Below are 25,345 nucleotides of genomic sequence, written 5' to 3' on the forward strand. Positions count from 1 at the left end.
CGTTCCAGTAATTTTGCTATAAAAACGGTATGAACGTAGCTCTAATGTCAAGTTCGGATCTAGCTACAATCACAGCTACATTCAATCAACATGAAGATAACGCTCTTCTTCGTACTGCTCGCCATCCTAGCGATGATGAGTTTGGCTGAAGCACAACGCTCTGGTAGCAAGGGACCAATTAAACGGCCACCTGTTGTTAGACCAACTCCTCCAAAACCACAACGACCGCCACCGCGCCCGGAAGGACCAGCCCGTCCACAAGGAGGACCTCGACCGCAAGGACCCCCAGCGCGACCGCAAGGAGGATCCCAGCCGGGAGGAGGAGCCCGACCACCACCACGTCCCGTACGTCCTGTCCGTGGATAATACGATGGCTAGAAGCTGAAACAGTTTGTTACACTTTGTTATCAGTGGCATTGTTGTCGATGTGAGACTTTCTGCATTGTATTGCATTTGCATTGTATTGATTTCTAAGATAAAATAAATTAAGCTCATCAAAACTGCAGAGTTTTTGAAAAAAAAAGAAAAGATATTGACGAGAAAAACATGATTATGTTGAATGTTTCAACAATGACGTCTCAATAGTACACTTATGCTGCAAACCCCGGAGATGCATCGAACCCGGTGTGCATCGGTGCTACCTGCTTTCTTCCTTATCCTGTTGTCTCCTGGCATAGTTACTTGTGGTGTTGGTCCTCGGCAAAATGGTTTGAAACCGCTTATGGTCTTGTGCCTTCGTCTACTAATCCGCTATCGTTATATCGATATGATTCTTCATGGTTCCCATCTTGCCTTGTTAACTTGGGTCTACCACGCTTCCTCTCTGCTTGTGGCTGGTCGGCAAGGATTTTATCTATGGCACTTGGTTACCCGTCAAACATGGTAATTCATCTGACTGGTTTAAAGGGCATAGAGTGCCATACGTTTGTCTTTGACGGTTGTCCTACACCATAGATTCTAGAGCGCTCCCTAACAAGTCGACTGGAGCATAACGAATTTGCACGACGGAGTGATCGCGGTATAGTTTGTTCGAATCATCGTTGTTGTGGCTCCTTCATTGTCTTTGAACAACCAAGTAACACAAAAAAATATACAAAAGCATTGTAAGAAACAGTTTGCATGATATCGAATTGAACACATCATCAAAACGGTAATTTTAAATCCATCGTGTAAAGTTTCCGTCGTTGCGGCCTGAAATATTTCATCAGGTGAAAATATTTCACCATTTTCCCAAAATAATAGCTTTAATAGATTTTGTTAGTGCTTTAGTCATTTGTACACACAATCTCATGAATGTCAACTCATTTGTAGTAAATAGTTTCCAGTTTAACGGGTGAACTATGACTAAGACAATGATTTTCGTCGTTTTGAAATCACTCCCACCGTGCTTCAATTTTGCGGATTTCACAACACAATGTCATTAGCGCGTGTCCGCAAAACCCTTCCCACCGTGCAGTGGAAAACAAAATCGAAAGAAAACACACTCGTCGTGAAACAGCCATCGAACGCACGCACACGGAAAGTGTTCAGCAAAATTGTAAATGAAATCTCTACCGACCGTGCAGCGGGCCGTGCTGCTTCTCCGACCACCCAGCCAGGAAGTGTGAAAATTCGTGCGGAAAGGTTAGTGTTGGCGAAAACAAAAAAAACAACGCGGCGACCAAGACTTCGAACACCCCTTGCGGAAGAAGAAAAAGCAAAGAAGACAGAGTGGCATTTTTGTTGGTGTGCCCCGTAGGTGACTGTCGCTGTCGTGTGGTTGTCGCCCGTTGCTTCTTCCCGTTGGGCTCGAGGTGTGTGTGTGTGAGTGTGTGCACAAATTATGTTTTTCCCATTTCAACGCGTGTCGCTCCAATAACACATCATCGTCAGCAGCAGCAGCAGACCCAAACCTGTGCAAACGCCTTAATCGGGCCTTAATTGTGCTGTAAGAAACTGATCGAATGGTAACATTGTCCCCGGTGCGATACGCCCCATCGCAAAAGGGGTTTGGTGCGAGGTGTGTGTTGAAGGAGTAAAGGGGAAAGGGTGCAAAATTGCTGCCGTGCTTCTTTGTAGTGTTTTTTTTTTCTTGCTTTTGAGTGGCAAGCTGCTGGCTGCGGTGGTTGTGTTGGCCCACGGAAATGGCCTAGCACTGGAGCACATTCACACATTCACCCGCTTCCCGCAGGCAAAACAGCCCACAGGCAGCATAATCATCGTCGCATAACTTTCTCCCTCCGGTATTTCACCGGAGACATTCTTCCATCGCTAGCGTGTGTGTGTAGTGGGACAAGGTTGGGTTGGGGGGAGGCTGTGAAAATGTTCAAACGGATGTGCAGATTGCGTCGTTTGGAAAAGCACACAATCCATCATTGAAGGAAGGGGAGAAGAAAAAAAAAGTTATGTTTTTTGCCTCTCCCTCTCTCCTAGCCCGATAGAACCATTCAGCAAAAGAGTTCCAGCAGAGGCAGCAAAAACTCAAAGGCTCCTCCGATGAGGAGCTGTGTGTGCGTGTGTGTGTGGCTAGTGATGGCAACATAATACAAACACTACCAACACCGTCAAGAAAGTCGCGGGCAACAGCCGGCGACACCGCTCTAACGCACTAGATCGCACCCGTCTGGTTCGATTTGTTGTGTTTCCGTTTCACTCACACCGCCCGCCTGTCTCCCTATTTTGTCCCTTTCCACTCACACTGTAGGAATAAAGCGCACCCATAAGGGGTGGTGGAAAATCGAGGTAGAAGGTAGCGGAAGGACGGGGGTGATGAATTTTCCTCCCGAATACAGCACGCTGCGGTGTTGGTTTGTTGTTTTTCCGGTCAGGTAGAGGTGTGGGCGTTTTCGGTGGTGGCTCTAGCCGAAGGGAGGAATCAGGTGTATTTGTATGTGTGTGTATCTGTATGTCTGTGTGTGTACATGTGTCTAATGCATGTCGCGCACAGTAGGAGCGAGTAAACAAATGCTCCCAAAATAGTTGCAACATAAGTTTATGCTTCTAGAGACATGCACATACACACACATTGATGAGGGAGAGCAAGCGGCGTGGAAAAATGACGCACATTTTCATCTATTTTTTCTTTGTTTTCTTGTTTTTTCTTGTTTTCTAGCTTCACCCGAACGGAAATCATCTGTGTGTCGGAGCGAAACTCTGGCGGATGCACCTGTGGACCCCAACCCCGCCCCCCCCCCCCCCCATTTGCTCTGTGCTGTGCTTGTTGTCTTCCCGTTGAGCTGAGTGGCAGAAGCAGAGCATCAAAAGGAAAGACAACATTTACGCACCCTCGCTACTCGCCTACTACATGCGCTGCAGCTTCCTCGAACGTTCGAGTATCGACACAGACAGACTTGCCAGACACACACACCCAGAGTGTTTGCTCGACCCGTCGGCGAAGAATGCAGTTTTATTACATTACCGTACCCGACGGTGACCGCCCCGGTTGGTCGTGATTAGAAACGAACGATCACGCGCGAACGCAAAAAGAGCAAAAGAAACAACGCCGTGGCTTGAGCTGGTGGGCGACCGGAAATCGGATGAAAGCAGTGTAGCAATACCGCTAAGAAGAGTTTACATCCTTATACATTCGCAAGCAAACACAGACACAGACAGAAGTGGCGCGTTAGGAGGGGACAAAACCGCGCAGCCGGGGGTTTGAGGGCAAAAGATGCACACGTGGTGCGGTGCGCTGGCCAGAGAGTGTGAAAGTGTGCGGGCACATGCCGATGTGATGTGGTGAGCGAGACTGCTGTCTGGTGCTGGTGGGGCGGTGCTGGTGTCGCGAAACTCTTGTTCTTCCACTCCTTTCCATCGTCCGTCGTGGCAGCCGCGCGCCGGTGCATTCTAGATTGCAGATTCTTTGTTGCACGGGGCATACCACCGTTGCATCCTTTGTGTGTGAAGCCGTGTGAGTGTGTGTGTGTGTGTGTGTGTAGCAGCTCAGGGAGGACCAGCTTTCTTGTCTTTTGTGTGTCTGCGAGTCAGTGGAAAAGAAAACCCGCAGTTTCAGTTCACTCATAGTGCGCTGCTGGCGGTGGTCTTGTACAGCGCGCGTGGCATAGAAGAAGACATCGGCCGTGTGGTGCCCTAAACTTATCGATAAAGCAAATCCACGCGCCAGTGTAGTGGGTGTGCAAAAAGCTCGCACGAATCGAGTTGGTGTGCGTTTTTATTGCGAATGTGCCAGCCAAACCGAGCAGCCGAAACGCTAAAAAGGTGACCCCCCGGGTGAGGACGCTCCTCCGCGTGCTATATCGATTCTATGTGTGGTGCTATTCCGTGTGTGGTGCGAGCTCGAGTGTGCTAGTTTGATTGTTCCCAGTCGCCCTTCCCCTCTCCCGACCTTTATTCCTTCCACCACACCACAACCACGGTCAGGCTGGTTTACCCGGGCACGATGAATGCAGCGCCGGATTTCGGGACCGCAATCCGGCAGAACGGCTCGCCCAAGCACGACTTTCCGCTGCAGAACGGTCCGAACCATCATCCGGTCGAGTACCAGAATTACATCGGGGGCGGTGCTGGCGGTGGTGGTGGTATGCAAAACCAACAACCAAACCATCAACAGCAACAGCAGCAGCAGCAGGATCTGACCATCGATGGCATACCGAACAATTTCCCCCATCGGCGATCGCGCGCCTCGAGAACGTTCAAGAATCCGCCCCAGCCGCACATGTGCATCAAGGAGCGGACGCTGGACGGGAAGGAGGTGTTCATCAACGTGCTCAGCTGGACGCGTATCGCCAACCCGGACAATCCGGACGCACCGATACCACTGTACGGGGGCATGAAAGTGGGCAAGGTAAGCCTGGGGAAAGCGGAGTGGAAAGCGGGACGACGAGTGTGTGTGTGTGTGTGTGTATTGATTTATGAGCATCATTTCGGTGGAACAACGATACCAACAACAAAAAAGGCACTTTGGCATTGGGATGGACAAAGAAGTGGAGAAATCAGTGCGCCAATGGGTAAGAGGGAATACCCCGGAAGGAAGCAGCGCGCACGACGTCACACGTGGGTTTTGTTGCCGGTTGGTGCAGTGGTCGGCACGCGCTGGCTGCAAGCGGGACAGTAGGGCAAGCTTTAATGTCATTTTAAGTAAACTTTGGGAAGCATTTTTTTACTAGTTTTTGCTTCCTTGGTGGTTATTTGTAACATTTTTTATATTTTTGGTAAAGCTGGTGTATTTTCTTACTCGTAAGAAATGGCCAATCAAGGTTATTTTTAAAGTAATTTCGATTTATGAGTTATTCGTGCTATTAAATGATTATTTTTTTAACTGTCCATAAAGGAGTTCAGACATGTTCAGACATTAAACTTAAACGTTAAACTTTGTAAATATAGCCATTGACTTACATTGAAACATTGGTGCCTTAAAGACCAAAATAGGTGACAACGAGAGTATTTGTGTGGTACAGTTCGACGTTAGACTAATTTTAATTTACGGCCAGGGCTGCAAAATGTCATGATCATCACGAGATATTCACCAACGAAAACAATGAACATATCCTTGGTAGCTTGATGCTCATTGCTGATACTCATTGAAAGTACGTCATGTCATGCCGAACATGACATGCGAGTGCTTGAGTTAACCGCGATACTCTGACTGACAAGCTAAGCTTAATGCATGATCATCACAAGCATAATCACAGCTTTTTCTGACTATGAACAATGCTGCCACTTAAACGAAGCTCAAATCAGCTCACGTACATAACTGAGATGCTCAGTGGTTAGACTCTCAGTGGTCCAATCACATTATTGATGACATTTTTTTAGCACCCAACTCTTGATCACTCACTTGGTCATGACATTTTCTGTCGGTGATATTCACGACATTCTTGCAATATACTTGGCGTGTGGTCCCAAGCAGATCGGGATGATCACCGACCAAGAGTTGGTTGCACACAATGTCACCAAGCATGTGATGGTCGCAACAACGGTTTGAGCATCATCTTTGATTATCACAGTAGAGCTTGTGACGCTGATATTATTTTGTTTCATGACTATGTCAGTGACATTGTACAGAACTGATCAAGTCATGACATAGTGACTGACCAAGCGTTGGTGTCACGAAGCATGCATTGGTTACACCAAAAATGTCACGAAACATGCACTGGTGACACCAATCGTTTTGAGTATCACCTCTGATTATCACAATTGAGTACGTGACGCTGGCATGGCTTTTGTTTCAGTCAGATGATATAGATGATATAGATGATATAGACAGAGACATTTTGCAGCACTGGTAACGACACTAATTGATTTTCGTATGAACTTTTAGTGACATGTTTTTAGTTAAATATGGATTGAGATTTTTAGCCAAACTAGAAGCCTTCCCACGGCGAACGCCTTAAAGCTTGCAGTAATAATAACAGGCATCTCTGTTAAAACATGACCATTTCATTTTTATTTTCCACAAATATTAAATACAGTGTGGAATAAATTGAATTTGAAAGCTTGACATTTCTCGTTGCAATTGGGAGTAATATGTAATATAGAATTGATTAAACTCAGCACTATATTCAAACGTTAACAAACTTGCCAACCCCTGACCTAGACAATCAACGAACGCGCCCTGTTAGGTTACGCGAGCATCTTGCAACAAAGATCTTCTTTGTCGTTGGCTGCGCTAATACGCAGAGATGCTGCAAGTAAAAGCGTATCGAGCTGTACTAATGATGAATTTCGATTTTTTTTTCTTACCAAACACCACACCCTACAGCGCGTGAGTGAGTAAAAGGTAATTTCGCACCGAACGCTTAGTTACATAAAGCGTGGCTGGTACATCAAGTTAATTATGAAATGCAATGGCGAAAAAACGACGCAGAACGCCATCACCAGAGAGACAGCAAGTGGAAAAAGTTTAATCGAACGTAGATAGTTGATTTCGTGTGCTGTTTCGCAGGAAGTTTTGCGCCTCAACAACAACGGCACTTCGATATATAAAACTTTCTCGAGCCACCATTTAGCATGGACACGGATGAATTAGAGAGTAGGACGCATCGCATTAAGACGCAAACACCACTCACATCGGACACGAATCGCGAAGAGGAGGAGGAGGAGAAGGAGGAGGAGAAGGAAAGGTGTTGAATCGAAATTTTAATTACTGCTGCTGATTGAAGCTTCCGCGTTTTTTTTTCTCTAAACATTCTAATTACTCTTGATGGTTGGCAAAAATGGGGTTTATTATGATATTTTAATTAAAAGTTTCTGCTATTAACATAAAAAATCGACAAATGATACATATATTTACATATTCAGTATAGATTAATTGGTCGTTCCTGCGAAATTTTCCTTTTTTATTTAAATCCCTCTGTTTTTGTTAAGCTTTGCATAATGCATTGTAATTACCTTTTCCGATTTCAAAATAACATAATTGAATGTTTTGTGTAATTTGTAAATTAGTTTACAAACAAAGAAATTAACACCCGCTGTAGGGCGCCACCATCATAATCCCCTTCTGTGCGTCATTGTATCCGTCAATTCCGTTCGAAGTCAAACGAACGAACCGAAGAAAATCAACCGCGCGATCGTTCGGTGGTCGAAAAAGCAAGCTGTACTGGAACTGATTCGAGTCTTCTTTCTTCCACTGAGTGGGTGCCAAATTGTATCTTTGTAATTATGCTTGTGAGGAAATGACAAGAAAAAAAACGAGACCCCACCACGCCGCAAAAGAGCGCAACAATTGGTCATGCAAAGGTGGCCACCAGACCAAACCGGTGGCGGGGTGTGGAAGTAGCCAACTGAAAATTGAATAAACGGCCGTGCGCGGCTGGAAAGGAAGGAATGTGCGTGTGTGCAGTATGGAGAAATGAGGAAAATGAAATGAAAATGACACACACAATCTGGAAGTAAGCGCGGGGAGCGGGCAGCTTGAACAGAGAAAAGCCGACCGAGTTGGATGTTTTATTAGAGACAAAAGAAGCAGTAAGACACTTTTGCGAGTAACGTGAAGAAGCGAGAGCACTCTCCACGGTAGGGAAAACAGATCGAGGTAGATAAAAGTGAAATTTAATGCTGTGTAAAGTTATGATGCTTATGCTTTGGTGGACTTTTTTGGGGGAACAGCAAGAGAGGGAGCAACCGCAACGTTGATGAAAGCTCGAGGTGTACTGACCGACCGGTGTGCTGTGCGCTGTCTGCTTTCGGGCCATGCCGCAAGGGACATCATGTTGCCTTTCCCGTGCCCCGAGGGAAACAAATGAACCAAAAAAACGCACACCGATCGGCACTTTTGTTGTTGCGCTCGTACGCTGAAAGTGTGCCGCTCTTGTGGCTTTCTTCTTACTCGACGCTTATTTTTCTTCTTTTTTTGTATTTTAATTCGCAGATTCCACCCGGCAGCCCGAAAGCGCCACCGCTCGTCTACGCCGTAATGGCCAGCCCGGAGGTGCTGAAGAAGGCCGGTCGTAAATGCCCCGACACACCGGTAAATATACATATCGCATAAAGCAAACAGCACGCCGCTGCCGGCTTTTATGTGCAACGACGACGACGACGCCACCGAGACTCATTGTGGTTTGGTACATCTCTTCCTTTCTGTTTTTGTTTATTTTAGGAACGAATGAATCTGGTCGATTTGATGTGCGAGTTTGTGGAAGCCATGAATCCTTCTTTGCATCTGTCGAGGTGAGTAGTGGTGCACCACCACCCTCGACGTGCTTGCTGCTCGGGGATGTAGTGTGGGATGGGGAGAAGGATGGTGGGAGTAATGTATGAGCAGTCATCTTTTTATGGCTGCACTTCTGGAGTGGAATGTTTCGAGAACCTTTTGCGCTTTTAGTTATGAAGGAGCAGGAAGCTTTCCATTGGTTAGAGAATCGAGTGGTTCTTCCAGTGGACCACATTTTTTTGATATTTTTTTTGTAATAAAAAGATTGCTTTAACTGTTGAAGCAAACATTTGTAGAAAGATACCGGGTTTTTCAGGAGTTCTCATAGCTGTGGGACACTTTAATGACTTTTTCTTAAGTGAAATGGAATTAATGCAACGAGAATTGAACTCTATTCCACCATTATTGGACAAATCCAATAGGAATTTCCAAGGAGCCTGTCCAAAAATGGTGCTATAGAGTCCAATTTTCTTCATATGAAGTTCACTTCCCATAAGAAAGAGACTTTTCGATTTACTATACATTTTGGATGGCCAGTAACTAATGTTGTATTTGTCTTTATTATCGTTCATCAGTATTGTCATTACAAAGTTTACTTGATTTCTACAATAAGTTATGCAGCAGACACCTGCCAAATGTTGGCTCTAAAGTCCGACATTTCAATAAATATTTATCAGAATATGGTTCATCGTACATCAAAAGAAAGGATTTTCAATTCCCCAACTATCTTGATTATAAAAAAAAATAATAAATTAAATGCATTTCTTTGTGATTTCTCATTTTATTCACGGTGAAAAAACAATTGGTCTACGGGGAATCGCAAGGAAATGTATTTAATTTATTATTTCAATTGAATATCCTTTTTTTTGGTGTGCGATGAGTCATATTCTGATAAATATTCAATGTAAATATCACGTTCTTTTTCACGCAAGGTTTAAAACGACCTAAAGGTACCAATTTTTGGCAGAGTGCATCAATTTTTGCCTCTAAGGCATCAATTATTGACTCTAGCGCACATATTTTTGTCTGTAAGTCAACATTTTTTCATTCTTTTAGGAATGATGGAAGATAAATTTAAAAGATATTTGAACTAATTTGTGACAACAGTAATTTTACTTCACAAAAACAAATTTTATGAAGTCTAAAGCCATTGTTTATACCTGGAAATACATGCCAACGTTTTTCACTCCATTAAAAGTTACAAAATTTGGCATAATAATGGCTCAAATTCAAATTCTATCAATTATATTATTAATGCCTTTCATTCCTTCCAAATTAAATAATTTTGGAACATACAGTTTCAGATATTGGATTAAATGTTGTAAGCATAACAATAGTCAATTGTCATAGACAGCATAACAATAGACAGTCAAAAATTGACGCCTTAGAGACAATTATTGATACGAACTGTCAAAAATGTATGTCGTAGAGGCGATAATAGTGAGACGCTGTCAAAAATTGGTGTCTTAAAGACTAAAATACGTTAGAGCCAAAATTTAGAAGCAACGTCTGCAAGTTAACGATCAGTTCCGGGACCTGTACAGATATGCGACTGTTTCCTGAGCTTGGGGAATATTCGTGATCAATTTCATGATCGCTTTTGCTTTGGAATCATTTCCAGGACTGGTATGGATTCGATATCAGTTCCAGGACCGATAGCAGGTCCCTCAAGCGTTCACTGAACTAAGAAGTGTAAGCCTTGGGAAGATTTTGACTTCTTGGAATTGCGATTCAGCGCCCTGCCATTTCCACGCTTAATAATTTATTAAAAGCAACCAATTGCAATTGTCAACAAAAATTTGCCATTTTTATTTAACTTACTTCTAATAATCTGCATTCAACAATTAATTCTTTTCAATTCAATTCCCATTTTAGAAAACCTGAAATACTCAAGGACCGCGACCTGTCCGGCGAGCTGAAAGACGTGTGGAGTGCGGTACAGGCGTGCCGCGATAAGGGCCGCTCGGACAACGGGCCGCCCGAGAATCTAGTCGTGTACACCGAGTTCGGCCCGGACAGTGCACCCAGCTACGAGCAGACGATACAGCAACATCACCACCAGCAGCAGCATCAGCAGCAGCTGCAATATCAGCAACAGTACGATCAGCTTCCAAACACACCCGACCAGCAAGGCCGTTTTCCATTATCAACTGGCCAGCAGCAGCAGCAACATCATTACCCTTATCATCATCAACAACAACAACAACAACAAAGTGCAATTACTCACAACAACCACAGCAACTCCTCCATACTGACCAGTATTGAACCGATCTCAACGCTCTCCGCTACGGACGGTGCTAACGGTACCGATGGCTCGCCGCTGAACGGATCCAGCTGCTACGCCATGCTGGACGAGTTTCTCTCGAAGGAAGCGGAAAGCCTGCGACTGTCGGCGAGCAACGGTAGCAACGGAACGACACTGCCTAACGCGGACGGTAACGCGAACTCCACACTGACCTCGTCTTCTTCCGCTTCATCTACTCCAACCGTGCCACAAACGTCACCGACGAATCCCCCGACGTCGGCCGCAGCAGCAGCAGCCAGCGCAACGCCCGCACCGGTGCCTGCAAAAGAATCGACGAAAAGCTCCTCGGGGCACACCTTTTTTCCTATGTTTCGCTCGTCGAAAAGCAGCTCTAGCAGCAGCAGCAGCAGCAGCAGCACTACTACTAACAGCAATAGTAGCAGTGGTGCTAACAACAACACTGCCAACAACGCACAGCTAAGCGCCGGCAGTCAGGCTGGCGAGAAACCGACCGTGAACGGTGGCAGCGAACCAGCCGCTCCCGTGTCTTCCGCCCCGACCACTGACAGTGCCCAGGGTGCGCCCGAACCGCCCACCCCGAAGGCGGCCAAAACGGGCAGCAAAAAGAGTGGGCTTAACTTTTTCCGCCGCAACAAATCGTCGTCGGCAGCGGCGGCGTCGGACACCGCCTCCAGCAAGAAGGACCCGTCCACCACACCAACCAAACAACCTCCCGCCCCGGTGTTGGTGGCCAGTGTGCTACCGGCTGGGCTATCTTCCGCTACCTCCGCACCGGCCACGCCGGCAGCTACCGGGGCCGCATCGACCGGGCCAACCGAGGCCAAGCTGCAGGACAACATGCCGGATGCTTTGCCGTCGCACGGTTTAGCTAACCACCGTACCCATCAGCACGGTGGTGCGTACCATCTGGACGGTGGTAGCAATAATGCCAGCAATGGTGGAGGCGGCAGCGATGGTGAAATCCACGAAACCACCAGTGCGGCCACGATCGCGGCAAAATAAGGGCGGTGGGGGGCGCACAACGTACGCATGAGTGCGAGGGGCAGACCCTGTGGCATGTGATATTTTCGGCTGGGCAGGACCCTTCCTACCCCCCCTTTCCTCTCCTTCTTCGGACGGTGGGCAAGAGAAAAACAATGAGTGTTGATTGATGGTTATTGACGATTTTAGTATTATCCGATTCGATTCACACACCATCCGCACATTCAGCTGTGTAATTTGGATACAGGGGGCCGTGTATGGGTGTGTGTGTTGAGGTGCATAGGTGTGTGTATGTGTATGTGTGGGAATGTTTGTGGTATGTAAATAGCAGTCGCACGAAGGGAAAAACGATTAAAAAAAATAGCGAAAAGTGTGCAAGTATATCGCTGCAGCAGCATTTCAGTCATCATCTTCACCGTCATAGAAGAATGCGTGCGTGTTGTAATTGTTTCCGCAATGGGCAGCATTTTTATTTGCACCCAAGTTTGGTACCATGATCATGCAGTAAAGCTCCTCCCTGCAGAGTAGTATGTATTAGCTTCATCCAAATTCATCGCCATCAATCATGCCGATGTACGGAGAAGCTTCAAGCCCCCCCCCCCCAAACGCTACTGCCATCTGAACTCTCTTTCCCCCCTTTGGCTAAAAGGGATCGGATACAGTAGACTTATCAACAATCGATTTTAAACGCACGGCAGGAATAGGAAACGAAACTTTTGTACCAGCGAGTTGCGACCCACAGCGTCGTAAGCTACCTTTCGCAGTGCTTTTGCTGTAGGGATGCTTAGACAAATGACACTAGTGTATGTGTGTGTGTGTCTCTTTTTTGCATGAAACACACTACCGCATATCCATTGGTAGGCAAGCAAGGAGAGAGATATAAACATGTATTAATGCTCGCTCGCATGTAGAGCGGAAAGCAGCTAGCAGTATTGCTTTTAAAACCATTGGCTTCCCGTAGTCAGGCAGCAGTCCCGAACCCCCGCATGGTGCGGTAGCATAAATAAGCGCACACTATTGTGTGAAATTTAGTATGAAATTCAAACGCGCGGTTGTCTGGCGGCCGCCACAGCACGGTGCTTGTTGAGAGATTGTGGTTCTGCAGCAGTGGAGTGATACGATAGTCAGCAGAAGCATAACACGCTGATGAGCGGCTGTTAATGTGCATAGCAGTGTTGTCAATTTTGCGGAAGAGGAAGGTAATGTAGGTATGCGGAAATGGAAAAAAAATGTTTAAAAAGGGCAAGAAGAAGATGTCGATGCAGCAGAAAGCGAACAGTAGCGAGGACCTCAGGCTGGTGTGTAAATGCGTGTTATAAAGTACATTGCTATTATCGATCGATCGTTCTCGTTATGGGCACAGAAAGAATGTAGGAAAAAGAGGATAGAGCCATTTTACGACGGTGCACATTTTCTACTTCTTATTCCATCGTTCGGGCTATCTCATACACAAACGGGACCGGACTGGAAGGCTATCTTTTCTATTGCGTACGGTATACATTACATATACTATATGGTAACATTTTGTGAAAAAGATACTCTCTTTAAGCTATTTAAAACACCTCACAGACATAGACACTTACACACACACACACACACACACACACACACACACACACAAACACACACACAAACACACACACACACACACACACACACACACACACACACATAAACAGATACAAAGAGATCGAACCAACGCCGCTTAGGGCGCGCAATACAACATGCTGCCATTTTTTTGTTGTTGCTTTAGTCAAAACAGCTAAGAACACACGTATGCTCGGTTCAACAACATTTGGGTTTGACTTTGGGTTACTACGAGACTGCGGAATGGAACGGTGCTCTCTCACTCTCTTGTATTAGTAGTTAGAGCTAGGTAGGAAGTAGCGCTGCGTGCAGTACAGCTAGGCAAAGGGAAGGTTCGAACACTTCCAGTGCGAAGTAGGAAAAATATATCCATCGGGGCTAGTCTACGTACCGTTTTGCACGCAGGACCATTGTTAGGCGTTCGCACTGATCCCGTAGCGTATTGACAGTGCAGTCGAATACAAGACAAGGTTAGTTTAGCAGAGAGCGGCAATGAAACGCAACGCGTACAGATGGGACAGTTAAACATAAGCGAAAAGTATTCCGCACCTTTGATCGTACTGATTTTTAAACATAAAAAACAAACAATTTTAGCAAACTCTGCCGAACCGGGTGCGCGTAACCGGTCGCACGTGATCTTATATATGCTTAGTTTGTGCGTTTTTTATACTTATATATACGTGTATATGGCAACAGTTTCCGTACTGATTCGGTTTAGTGATTTAAGCGAGCGGAATAATTTACAAAAAGCTAGGATAGCCAACACACACATCCAACAACACAAACACTCACACATAAACAATCTATTTGTTCCTTCTTCGTACTTGTTAGCTGTAGAGAGTAGTGCGATAATCTTTATAACCCACGGAGATGTATGCTTTTCCCCTGCAGGCTCCACAATGAAAGACGTGAACCGAGATCTCAAACCGATTTGACGACCTTTTTGAGGGTAGCGATCGAAGACGATCGAATTTAGTTTTGCTCTCTCTCTCTCTCGACTTCTGATTCTGTTTTGAGAGGAATCTTGAACAGACGAGGGAAAAGAACGTTACACAATGCCCTCTACATTGGCAAATTCATTATTATGAATAGGCTCATTCATTCCTCACTTACTATTTCTATCCCGGCTAGGTTTAATGGGAACAGTTAGCAAAATGGATCGTTGGCAAGCGTACTAACATAGTATCGTCAGTTTAGTACAGATTAGGGTAGCATTATTTTCCTTCCTCGCTCTCTCTCTGTCTCATGCTCAGGCGAGAACGACAGAACAGTTGAAGCTAACGGCAAGTGATAAGGTGATCGAGCAGAGTGTGCACTGCGAGCAGAGAGGCGCAAAAAGTATTTATTTAATTTCCCGGCTATCCCGGACAGCGATAGCAAAGAAGAACGGTGCGTGTGAGTGTGTGTTGTGTGCGTCGTGAGTGGGTCTTTTCTTTGGTGTAATGCAGTGTAGTGTTTTTTTTTAAATCACATAATTGTTTAGATATATTTCAGCGCGCAATATCAAAACCGCGCCCAATTAGCTAATGTGCACAGGTTGCATTTCCGTAATGGAGGAGGAAGAAACCCCAATCCCTTTTTCGGATATGCCACGTGTTTTTGCTCTCTTGGGTTTTGGCACACGCCTCCCCCTTCCCGAGCCCAGTACATATGGAGTAATTAATTTTGCAGAAAAAAAGGCAACAAAACCCGCACACAGCACGCACTGAAAAGTGGTGCGGTTTATCAAAATACCCGTTCAAGGTGTGCGTGTGGGTTTGTGTATGTATGTATGTAACTCGCGCACTCAGTATGTTTTTTGTGTCTAGTTTTTTCGTATGATCATCAAATCTGTCCTACTAGGGCGTTTAAATTATAAAACAGAATGGAAAGCAAAAAAAACAGCAACAAAAAAAAACAAACAAACATCCACTGTCAAGTATTCACGCTGAGAAGCAGCTTGTATTTTTCATGCGTTGTTCCTGATTTTTGCAAGAAGAATCCGAAAATTCAGCCTGAAAACGAGAAGGGCAACACGCTGATCGCATCGCGGAAGCCGGAAGCATGTTTCATCCCGTTTTTGATCACATCCACAAGAAAGTTGACCGGGTCGATGTCTGGCTTGTCCTTCGGGCTGTCGTCTTTTTCTACGTTCGGCTGTTCGGCGGCTTCCTCCGAGTCGGAAGCTTCGGTAGTCGCCTGCTCCTTCTCTGCTGCGGTACTAGCTTCTTCGCAACACACAACGGAAAGCAGGCACACCAGTAGCGCGATTGTAAGGAACTTCATTTTACAACAGGTACGTAACAACTTGATCTGACTTGATCTGTAACAACTAATGTTTGGGTTCCATCTAGGAAGGGTTCGTTTTATAGAGCTAGTTGAGAGTCGTTGATTATTGCGATATGGCGAGACAAGTGCCAATAGCGCATCTGTGCATATAGACACGATAGCGGATGTCATTCCTTTAGATCAAAGTTTATTTAAATCTTGCGTTATAAAGTTCACGCGCTAAACGGTGTGGCAACCAGCAACCGTATCATTAGTTAACTGCAAGCGTAGTTTATTAGACATCAACTGGCAGAATGTGGACAGAAAGGAGTAAGTGCACACGTGCGGGTTCATTATAACAGTAGTTTTCTCACTCTCCATCTATTCAGATTGTTACTGTGTTCTGAACTATAAGATTTATCTATTCATATTTAGTGCTTTACAAACTGAAAGTATAGGCTATTATGCCAACGTGTTATTAGGTGATATTAGGAACAGTTTTTTTTTTTAAAAGGTAGGAGCTGCTGAGTTCAATTTCCTACATGACAACGTCACATTGATCTATAATCTTCTTATAATGGGTATCTTCGTAGTACAATTTCATGCAAGACCTGTTCATTTTTGTACTCAACTGTTTGGTTTGGGATATTTTGAAGAGAATTTTTGAAATCTTCTCAAAAACTGGTGGTAGATAAGATATGTAGAATCGATTGGAATAACGGGAAGAATTTGTTTTCATTCCATCTATGGGGCCCTTTCCGTTTTAAGTTCGTGGGCTGAAATTTTAGCCTGTCAGCTGTTTGCATTGTATATCAGTTTTCGAGCAGCTATCTAAGTGAGTATAATATACAGGTGGGCTTATCCCAAGGTGTATGAATTTAGAAGGCTGATTTTTATCGCTTCTGCTTCTGAATGAAGATTGTAAGAGTGTTTTAAGTATTCGTCAAGCCTCCAGAAAGCTCGTTTGAGCAAAAGTTTTCACTCGTTCCGTTAAAAAGTGATACTCAAAATTGGTTATAAAAAAATGCTATGAGACCACCTGGAATACATACACTTTGATTCTATATTGCATCACCTGATCTCTTTAATGCACCTTGGGATAAATGTAAACAAACCCGTGTTTTCCAGCAGGTACTCGAATCTAATTCTAGCTTTGAGGCTAGAATAATCTGGACTAAAAATTGCAGGCTAGTTTTTTGTGTGGTTTTGTATGGAGTGTTTACATGATTTCAGCCTCCAACTGTCAAACTCCATACAAAAAACTAACTAGAATCGTGAAGGCCCCCTATACCAGTTTTTGCTGGTTCATGATTTTTGATACAAAACCAGCAAAAACATGGAGAACGTTGTTTGTGGACTTTATTTGATTCATATTCGGCTACATATAACCTCTCTTATTTTCTGTTCCTTTTGAATGGGTTCCTTGATGAACATCAGCATCAAATCATTAGGGCATCAGGAATCACATGCCCACATTAACCATGTATTCAAACAATCAAGATATCGTGGCTTGCGGCATCTCTGCTAAAATAATACCTGCCTCGTAGATATCAGTGTGTGATACATGAGTTAGAGGGTCTAAGAAGTTCGATTGCTGCTCTAGATGTCCATGAAGATATCGCTGCGTAAAACGTTATCCAGAGAAACAATCGTGCCTAGCAGAACTTCTCTACCTGATTACGATCTTCGTTCTCTATAAGTCCATTGTTTTTCAAATAAACAGAAATAACAAACAGATGCTTTCGTCGTTGAGGGAACAAGGTTAGTTGACATTGTTCAGTTTTTTTTTGTGCAGAAATTCTACTGATATCTGTCTTTCCTCTTACAGAATACATTCTGACAACTCCAAAGCAAGTTGTATGATAAACAACATTATGTCACAACTATGGATAATCACTTCTTGCGGGAGATCATGTAGATAAGCCTACGTATAAGACAAAATGTGATATTTACACTCTATAACTACTATAAAACTCTACTACTCTATAACACTATAAAAAGCTGTTTTTGCATTTTGAAGATAGGTTTATTTAAAGATAGTTTTGAATTAAGAATTCATCCATCACTGATTCGACCCAATTATTCTCACTTTTTCACTCGCAAAAAATCAAACGTTCGGCGGGACAACTCTGTACCAAAGCGCGTCCCCGTGTTCCAAAACTGTCCAAACAGTCTGGTGGCCCCAGTAGCCAACCGTCCAATGTCAGCCATCGGAGAGTAAGTGCTGCCGACATTACCAGGTGCCTCAGTCACTTGGGGAGCAGCGCTGACCTTCTTACCCACGATGGACAGCACCACAAGCAATGTGCTCATCAAGCGCAGCAAACGCATAACTCTGCCCATCTCTCTGGTGCGGTTGTTTTTTTTCTCTCCAAGGCTCGGTAACGAATTTACAACTTTTACCGGCGTCTGTCTAACGCCGCTTGGGGTGCGTCTGTGAAGCGACTAATGAGAATCGAGCCACCGCCATGGTGGCACAACGTCCACTGTTACGCCATGGAAGGTAGTAAGGTGTATCGTGTAGCAATCGCTCTTGCACACCTGCAGATCACATTCCGTCTGAATAAATAATAAATTGACTGCAAATAGTAGTTTCTGCTACTGCGCTTCCTCTATACAAATGCACTTGAAAGAGCGCATGGAAACGAAACGGCAACGTGGTGCGTTACCACCTTACTACCGGTGTGTTTTCCATTTGCATGGCTACTGGTGATTGCACTTCCCGTCCGGTTGACTGGTGTGTATCGAGTGCACACTTGGAGCATGGCAACACACCCATGGCAAAGCACCCTGCTGCTGGTGCTGCTGCTGGTATGTAAATTGTGTGGTTTTTCTCATTCTTCTATTGCATTTGAAGTTCCACTTTCAAGGACTGCCCGCAGCGGGTAACTATGCGTGTTACAGCCATATGCTTGCCCGCCGCAATGGTGAAATTGATCGGTTTTTACAACGCCACCATTCCTTCCTCTCCCCGGGAACTTCAGTGTCATCCTTTCGGTGTGTGGTGCATGTAATGGAGTTTTAGCATTTATTACAGTGCCACAACAACAATAGCTAGAACAAAATATAGGATGAATTTAGAACCTTTTCACTGCACGCTTGGGAATTTATTAGCATTTGCGGGAAACTGCACTTTCGTGTGCTGCATGCATCATGTAAAATGCGATCAGCAAAGTTGAAAGTGCAACCTAATTCCTCGTCTCGTGGTGGAGTTTTAAATCCTCTCGTGTGCCCTGACAGAAAGTACTTTGCAGTGCTTTTAACGGCTCAAGTGCATGGGGGAGGGTTTAAATTAACCGCCCGTGCAAACAGTGCAATTGCATGTTTAAGACATGCAACAAAGAGTTTGCTTGAAGTGCTTGAATGTAACGCAAAGGACCTCGCCACTGAATAGGTTCTCTGTTCAACAAATGTTTGCAAAATTTGCGTAAAAGGTGTAGTATTTTCCCTTTTAGAATCATGTGGGAATCTTGAGAGATGTGGATTCTGTGGGACTTATTGTACACCACACATTTCCAACTGAAAACTAGAACGTTCCAATAGGAATACTATTAGGAATGACATACAATTTATCTGAACAGTTGCATTCTTTGCTTATTTATTTCACTGTTTTTTTTTCATTTATTTATGCCTTTATTTCATATTATTATACAAGAATTCATTTATTTAGTTACTTACCTATTTGTATTCATATATTTATTTACTTACCTCCAGAGTTTCACTTGCCACCTGGAACATTTTACTTATTTTATGAAATTATTTGTGACATAAAATGATACTTTCTAACGATGTTTTAAGTATGAAATTGTAATTAAGTATGAAAAAATTTTCAAGAATTCATTTATTTAGTTACTTACCTATTTGTATTCATATATTTATTTACTTACCTCCAGAGTTTCACTTGCCACCTGGAACATTTTACTTATTTTATGAAATTATTTGTGACATAAAATGATACTTTCTAACGATGTTTTAAGTATGAAATAATAAGCCACTGCGTCGTTTAGTGTGCAAAGTGTGTGTAAATAGTAACAGATGCATTGACAATATTTACTTCTTATAGTTATTTATTCGGAAATTGGCCTGTCCTACGTATCACTAACCAATTTAAGAGGAACTTCTTTTGTTCGCTCATATAAAAATCAGTTACAACAGAAAAAAGCATTTGCCACACTTTCCAAAACGGCAAAAGCCGCAATCTATTCCGTTGCCGTGTTTTAATAACCGCACAAAGAGAAACGCTGCTCTGCTGTGGTGCATACGCGAAAAGACGAACGGCGCCAGGAAGTGTCATTTTATTTTGCCATCCAACTTCAACACCCGCCATGGCCGTACACACACACACATAGACACACACAGCTCTGTCCATTCCCCTTCGTCCAAGTAAAAGGCAGCAGTAGTTGCACGTGGCAAACATAAATCCTTCCTTCCTTTCCGGGTTTTCAACCAGCCTCTCATGTGTGATTGTGTGGCTTTGTGAGTGTGTGTATGTTTTTGTCCCTTTAGCCCAGTGTTCTATTTCTTTCCAGTGCTCCTTTCAATCTCAAACCCCGTTTTGGCAGCGTTTTTGGTTTCACAAACCACGGTTAGGGAAAAAAAGGCACCAAACCGACTAACAGCATTTCGTGGCGTTTGGACAGTCGTCGTATCGTGACAGCCAGGCTATGTGGCTTTTGCCCTTGGATGACCCGCTTGGATTCTTCCAGTCCTCCAGGGTTCTCGGTGGTCAGTGGTGGCAACGTGCAGTTTGAACTTGGGCGCATTCTTCGCGAGTGACCAAGACCTCCAAGACCCTAAGCCCCGACAGTCGCTTGGATTTGATTACCGCAGGCACAGGCACAGGCTAAAGGAGGAGTTTCGTGCAGCAATGTAAGCAAAACGATGCAGGGTTATATAGCTTTTCTGAAACGGACCTGAAAGAGCTTTACGAAACAATGTTACTATGCTATGTTTGTGTGACGGCTGGTTTTAAAAGCGCTCCAATCCACGAAAGCGATCCGCCCCTGTGCTTCTAGAATGTGGAGTTTTTTCTACTTCTGGCAATACGGTAACCCGGTCATTAGCTGGCACCGGCTCCGGTTCTATTGAATAGCTCTCTTTCTCACACAAATACACAAGTGCTTAAGTAGTTTGTAATCCAATGCCAAGAAGACACAGGGCCCAGACCTCTGGAGCTCCTGCCACTGCAAAAACCGGCTAAATAGAAACCCGTTTCTGTGCAGTGTGTGGTGGAATTTAAAACAGAAGCAATTAATAATTGTCACGAAACAGAAATAAAGAAGCTTTTAAAAATAGTTCACGTGCCTGTCGGACACGCCACACTGAACACCGCAATGTATAGGTGGCGCAAAGGAAAAACCAGGGTACAACAAAATGGCTACAAGGGACACCCACAACAGGGCAGGAGGAAATCGCGCATTGCGCGTTCCTATGAGAACGGATTTGCACGTGCCAAAGTGCTGACGATGGTGTCGCTGGCCATTTCCTTTCCGGGGCGACCGCTCGCTTCTGGTGCCGTAGTATTTTTCAGCAATCTCTCGCGACCTACCTTGGGGTACTTTGTTGAGTATGGGGCATTTCCACCGCAGAAACTTCAACTCTGGGTCGATAATTAAGCCATCATTGCTGCTGCTGCTACTTTCGCGTGTTGTACCGCGTTACCGTTTTGTGCAAAACTTGCCGCTGATTTTATACTTACCCGCCAAACTACAACAAAAAACGGGACAAGCGCGCAACGCAACATTGTTATAAGTAAATAATGTCATTTATTAACCAGTACGCTATTTTGACCGATCGAAATGCCTGGGGTAGCACTACAGAATACAAACCGATTCAACCGATTTAGTTCTTTAGTTTACTATTTTGTCGATTATCTCTTCCGCTTCTATCCCGGAGGACCGGGTGACTCCGTGATGTTGGTAGTTTTCTTTTAGTTTTTTTTTTGTTTTTTGTTCTCACTCTTTCGGGACCCCCCCCCCACACACTTACGTTTATGCTGGTGGTTTTTTGCTAATTTCTTGATGTCTTTTTGTTTTGTTTTCATATTTTTGTTTTGTTTTCTTCGTTTTCCTTTGCTTTTACTTACTACTAAGGGTAACGTAACTGTTATGCTCATGTTAAATGGTGTTTTAGCGGTTTAATTTGCAGCGCTTTCGTTTCTCTACTCTTATGTTGCTTTTATCTCATTTTCTGTTTTACTTCATTCTTCTTCATTTGTCTCCTTTTTTGCCATAATTTTACGTTTACTTATCATTTTTCATCCCCTTCTTCTGTTTCTTCCCCTTCTTCTGTTCATAAGTTATTGTATCCTTCAGTTCCAGCAGCTTGCCGCTTGATTTTCAGACTGTTTGCAAACCTTTTTACCTTGTAGTAGTTTTTTCGTTGTTGCTCATTTTTCTTCCCTTTTTGAAGCACCCACCGACTTCAATCGTTTGTTTAACTTGCAGCGCGCATTTAGCGTTTTGTAATTGTGTTTTATTATCATAACAACAGTGCCATTTAGGGTTTAGCGTTTCATTGTATACATTGCGGTTTTTTGCTTTCTGCTTTTCTGCTTTTACCAGCCAGCTATAGAGTTCGTTGCATATGTATGCTGTTTTTTTCTGTTATTTTCTTTAATCGTTATTTACAACTAGGTTGTTTTTGTATGCAGTATCGATGTAGAAGAATCGATTTTGATTTGATTTATCTTTCCTTTATGTGAGTAAGGTTGTTTGTTTTGCATTTTTTTTTCTTCATTTGTTTCTCTATCATGTGGTAAGTTGAACTGTACTTTGTTGTATTACATTTTTACTTATTAAAAATAATCAAAAATAAAACAAGCGCAATACACATTTACAACTATCACAATTTGATTTGTAACAACGTATCAAATGATCATTATCATTACTCTCTCGCACTATACGATGGAGCAAACATTTATCCCGTCCCCCTTTACTTGTGTTGGCAAAGAGGGTTCGGTGTGTAACGCGCCCCTTTGCGTGAGCATTATTTACAATCATCGCACACCCGCCCATCCGTTTTTAACGGTAGAAATTGTTCAACAAATGCCATTATAAAACATGCGTTAAAAACTTGCTTAACATTGGCTACATATCTAAAGCGGCAACACGCCGCCGCCACTGCCCCACACACTGGCGCCTGCGGTGGATAACGAACCGGGCAAGGTCCGGTGCCTACACAGCTCAGCAATAATGATCGCAGTAATGATAATAATAGTCATAAAAATGCTCACACTCGATGATAACGATAATATCTACTACGGTAGCATCGGCCCGCAACCCTTGTATGTTCAGTGCTAACGGAACGCCACGAAACACGCAAGGATGCTTGACGAATTCGCACATACACACACACACACACACTCATGAACTACCCGGTACGGAACTTGTTTCTGCTTGAAATCGACAACGATGAGTTCTCTTAGACGCTTTCATTGCTTGCCGTGTATACGTTACACACGTTACCTATCAGCGGATATTTGTGTTCATATTTTCACTATATAATTTACGTTGATGCATTGAATGATGTAACTTGTTGTTTTTTTTTGACATTTTTCCCCTTTCTTTTGTCTTTGTGTTTTGATTTTAGGCAAATGTGTAAGGCAATGTGTATGGGATTTTGTTTAGCTTAGGTTTGGTTTGTTGTGTACATTTGGATTGCATTGCATTTACATTTACAGGCTCTAGTTTTGTGTGTTGCCTTTTTGCTGTCATACTCATAGCATGGTTGTGATTGATGTTTCATTTACTAACTAACTAGAAGCTTCTACAAATCATTGAAACACGACATATGTCCACGAAGCTCGTATGCCATGTGTTGACATGTTTTCTTTTGCCTAAAAGCAGCAGTTTGTCGATCGGTTAGCAGCACAAAGAACGACACTTACATGGGTAGAGATAGGTAGATTAACGCTTTGTTTTTTGTCTAAATTTAGCTTACATTTTTTTTTGCCTAATTTAGTGTCTCACTTTAGTGGTTCGAGTGTAAGGTTATGTAGTTTGGTTAGTGGGGCTAAACAGCAGTGGAGAGCGCCCTCTGTACAGCGTGAAGCATAAATTGGATCTTTATTCCCGTTGCCTTTGGCGATTGTGCGTCAATGTCAATCAATGTATCCTGTTCGCTTTCGCGGAACTGTTCGCTTCTTCTTCTTCTTACTTCAGTTTCCCATCAGTTGAAAGCTCTCAGTGGTTTTGGATTGTATTGACGGTTGTGGGCAAGGTAGTACTTGCTCATAAGCTTTGGTTTGGTTGAAGATTTCGCGGAACTAAACTCTAAACCACCACCACCGTCTCACACCGGGAACAAGTTCTCGGGAAGTGTTTTTCTCTCTGTTTTTTTGTTGCTTTTTTTGAGGAACGATGAAACGATCTTGATTGTCGTAATGGGAGTTCAGCAGAATGGTGTACGAGCATCAATTTCTCGAAGAGCTTTTGTTGTGCAGCATGATTTAAATTAGTTTTGATCACCTGACGGTTCCGTGATTCCTGTGTAAGGATGGATTGGAAATGCTGTCGCGTCGGATTGATATTTTATTTGCGCAAAATAAAGCTTTGGAGTTTGCAGACTAGAGCATGGGTCGATATACTTAGCAAGTAACAGTAACATGAGCCAGTAACTAAACATGAGATAAAAAAGGAAAAATATAGGTAATATCAGACACCCTTAGCTAATAACATTTCGTTATCACTAGTTAATTGGGCCTGGTTACAGGGCTACGCAACTAAATTTAAAAGATTCCCTTTACTGGCAAATCTAACCAATACTGGTCCTGACACCAAAACATAACCTTTTTTGGTTCAAGAACCCCAATTGACCTAATACCGGTCTTCCACCTGGTTACTGAACCAATGCCTGTTCAGAAACTGATACTGAACCCAAATCGATTCTGGAAATAATATTGCTTATACATGTCCAAGAACTAATCATTAACCCACACCGGTTTTGGTCCAGGTCTATCATGAACTCATACTGGCCCTGGCAAACTATCATAAACCCATAACAGCCCTGGTGCCCATCTTGAAGCCTTACCGGAGTTGAAACCAATCGTGAACCAACACCGGACATGAAACCTACCATGAACCCATACCTGCCCCGGAACTGATCATAAACCCATACCGGCCCTGGAACCTATCATGAACCCATACTGGTTCTGGAACTTATCGTGAACCATCACCGGTCATGGAACTGAAAGTAAATCCATATAAAACCTGGAACTGATACTGAACACATGCCGGTCTTGTAACCGATCATGATCCCATGCTGATCCAGAAAAAGCTTCTGATGTCATTTATTTTTAGAAACAGTTCCAGGAATTATTCCGGATTTGGATTTGGAACGATACTTGGAGCTGTTACGGATATGAAACCGATACAATAACAGTTCCAGTAGGAATAAGCGTAGGAAATAGTGTAGGAATTAGGGAAGGAATTCAGCGTAGGAATTAGCGTAGGAATTAGCGTAGGAAATAGCTTAGAAAAAAGTAGAATTTGTGTAGAATAGAGAGTAGATAGAGCGTAGAATAGTGCTAACTTAAACTGTATCTGATGTCAGTTCAGTAATTTTATAGGCGCAGTTATCTTTTAATACAGACAGTTTATCTGATGAGATTAGCTTCTTGCTTTGCTCAATTCGCATTTATGATCAACCACTGCTGAGCAATTGGTTTTTTCATTATT

The 25,345-nt window shown here is 43.6% G+C and overlaps 1 protein-coding gene across 4 annotated transcripts; it reads left to right on the top strand.

Moving 5' to 3' along the window:
• Positions 1–1,456: 1,456 nt before the first annotated feature.
• Positions 1,457–15,372, top strand: LOC120949420 (uncharacterized). Of its 4 annotated transcripts, none has more exons than XM_040366705.2 (5): positions 1,457–1,623; positions 3,092–4,780; positions 8,306–8,404; positions 8,534–8,604; positions 10,463–15,372. In XM_040366705.2, the coding sequence occupies exons 2-5, from the start codon at positions 4,376–4,378 to the stop codon at positions 11,853–11,855; spliced, it is 1,968 nt and encodes a 655-aa protein (XP_040222639.2). In that variant the 5' UTR covers positions 1,457–1,623; positions 3,092–4,375; the 3' UTR covers positions 11,856–15,372. The 4 variants fall into 4 exon arrangements, with proteins under 4 accessions (XP_040222639.2, XP_040222640.2, XP_040222641.2 ...); XM_040366706.2 differs by lacking the exon at positions 1,457–1,623 and adding an exon at positions 1,630–1,793; XM_040366707.2 differs by lacking the exon at positions 1,457–1,623 and adding an exon at positions 1,800–1,946.
• The last annotated feature ends 9,973 nt before the right edge of the window (positions 15,373–25,345 follow it).

The sequence above is a fragment of the Anopheles coluzzii genome, chromosome 2, assembly GCF_943734685.1.
Source record: "Anopheles coluzzii chromosome 2, AcolN3, whole genome shotgun sequence".
Lineage (NCBI taxonomy): Eukaryota > Metazoa > Arthropoda > Insecta > Diptera > Culicidae > Anopheles > Anopheles coluzzii.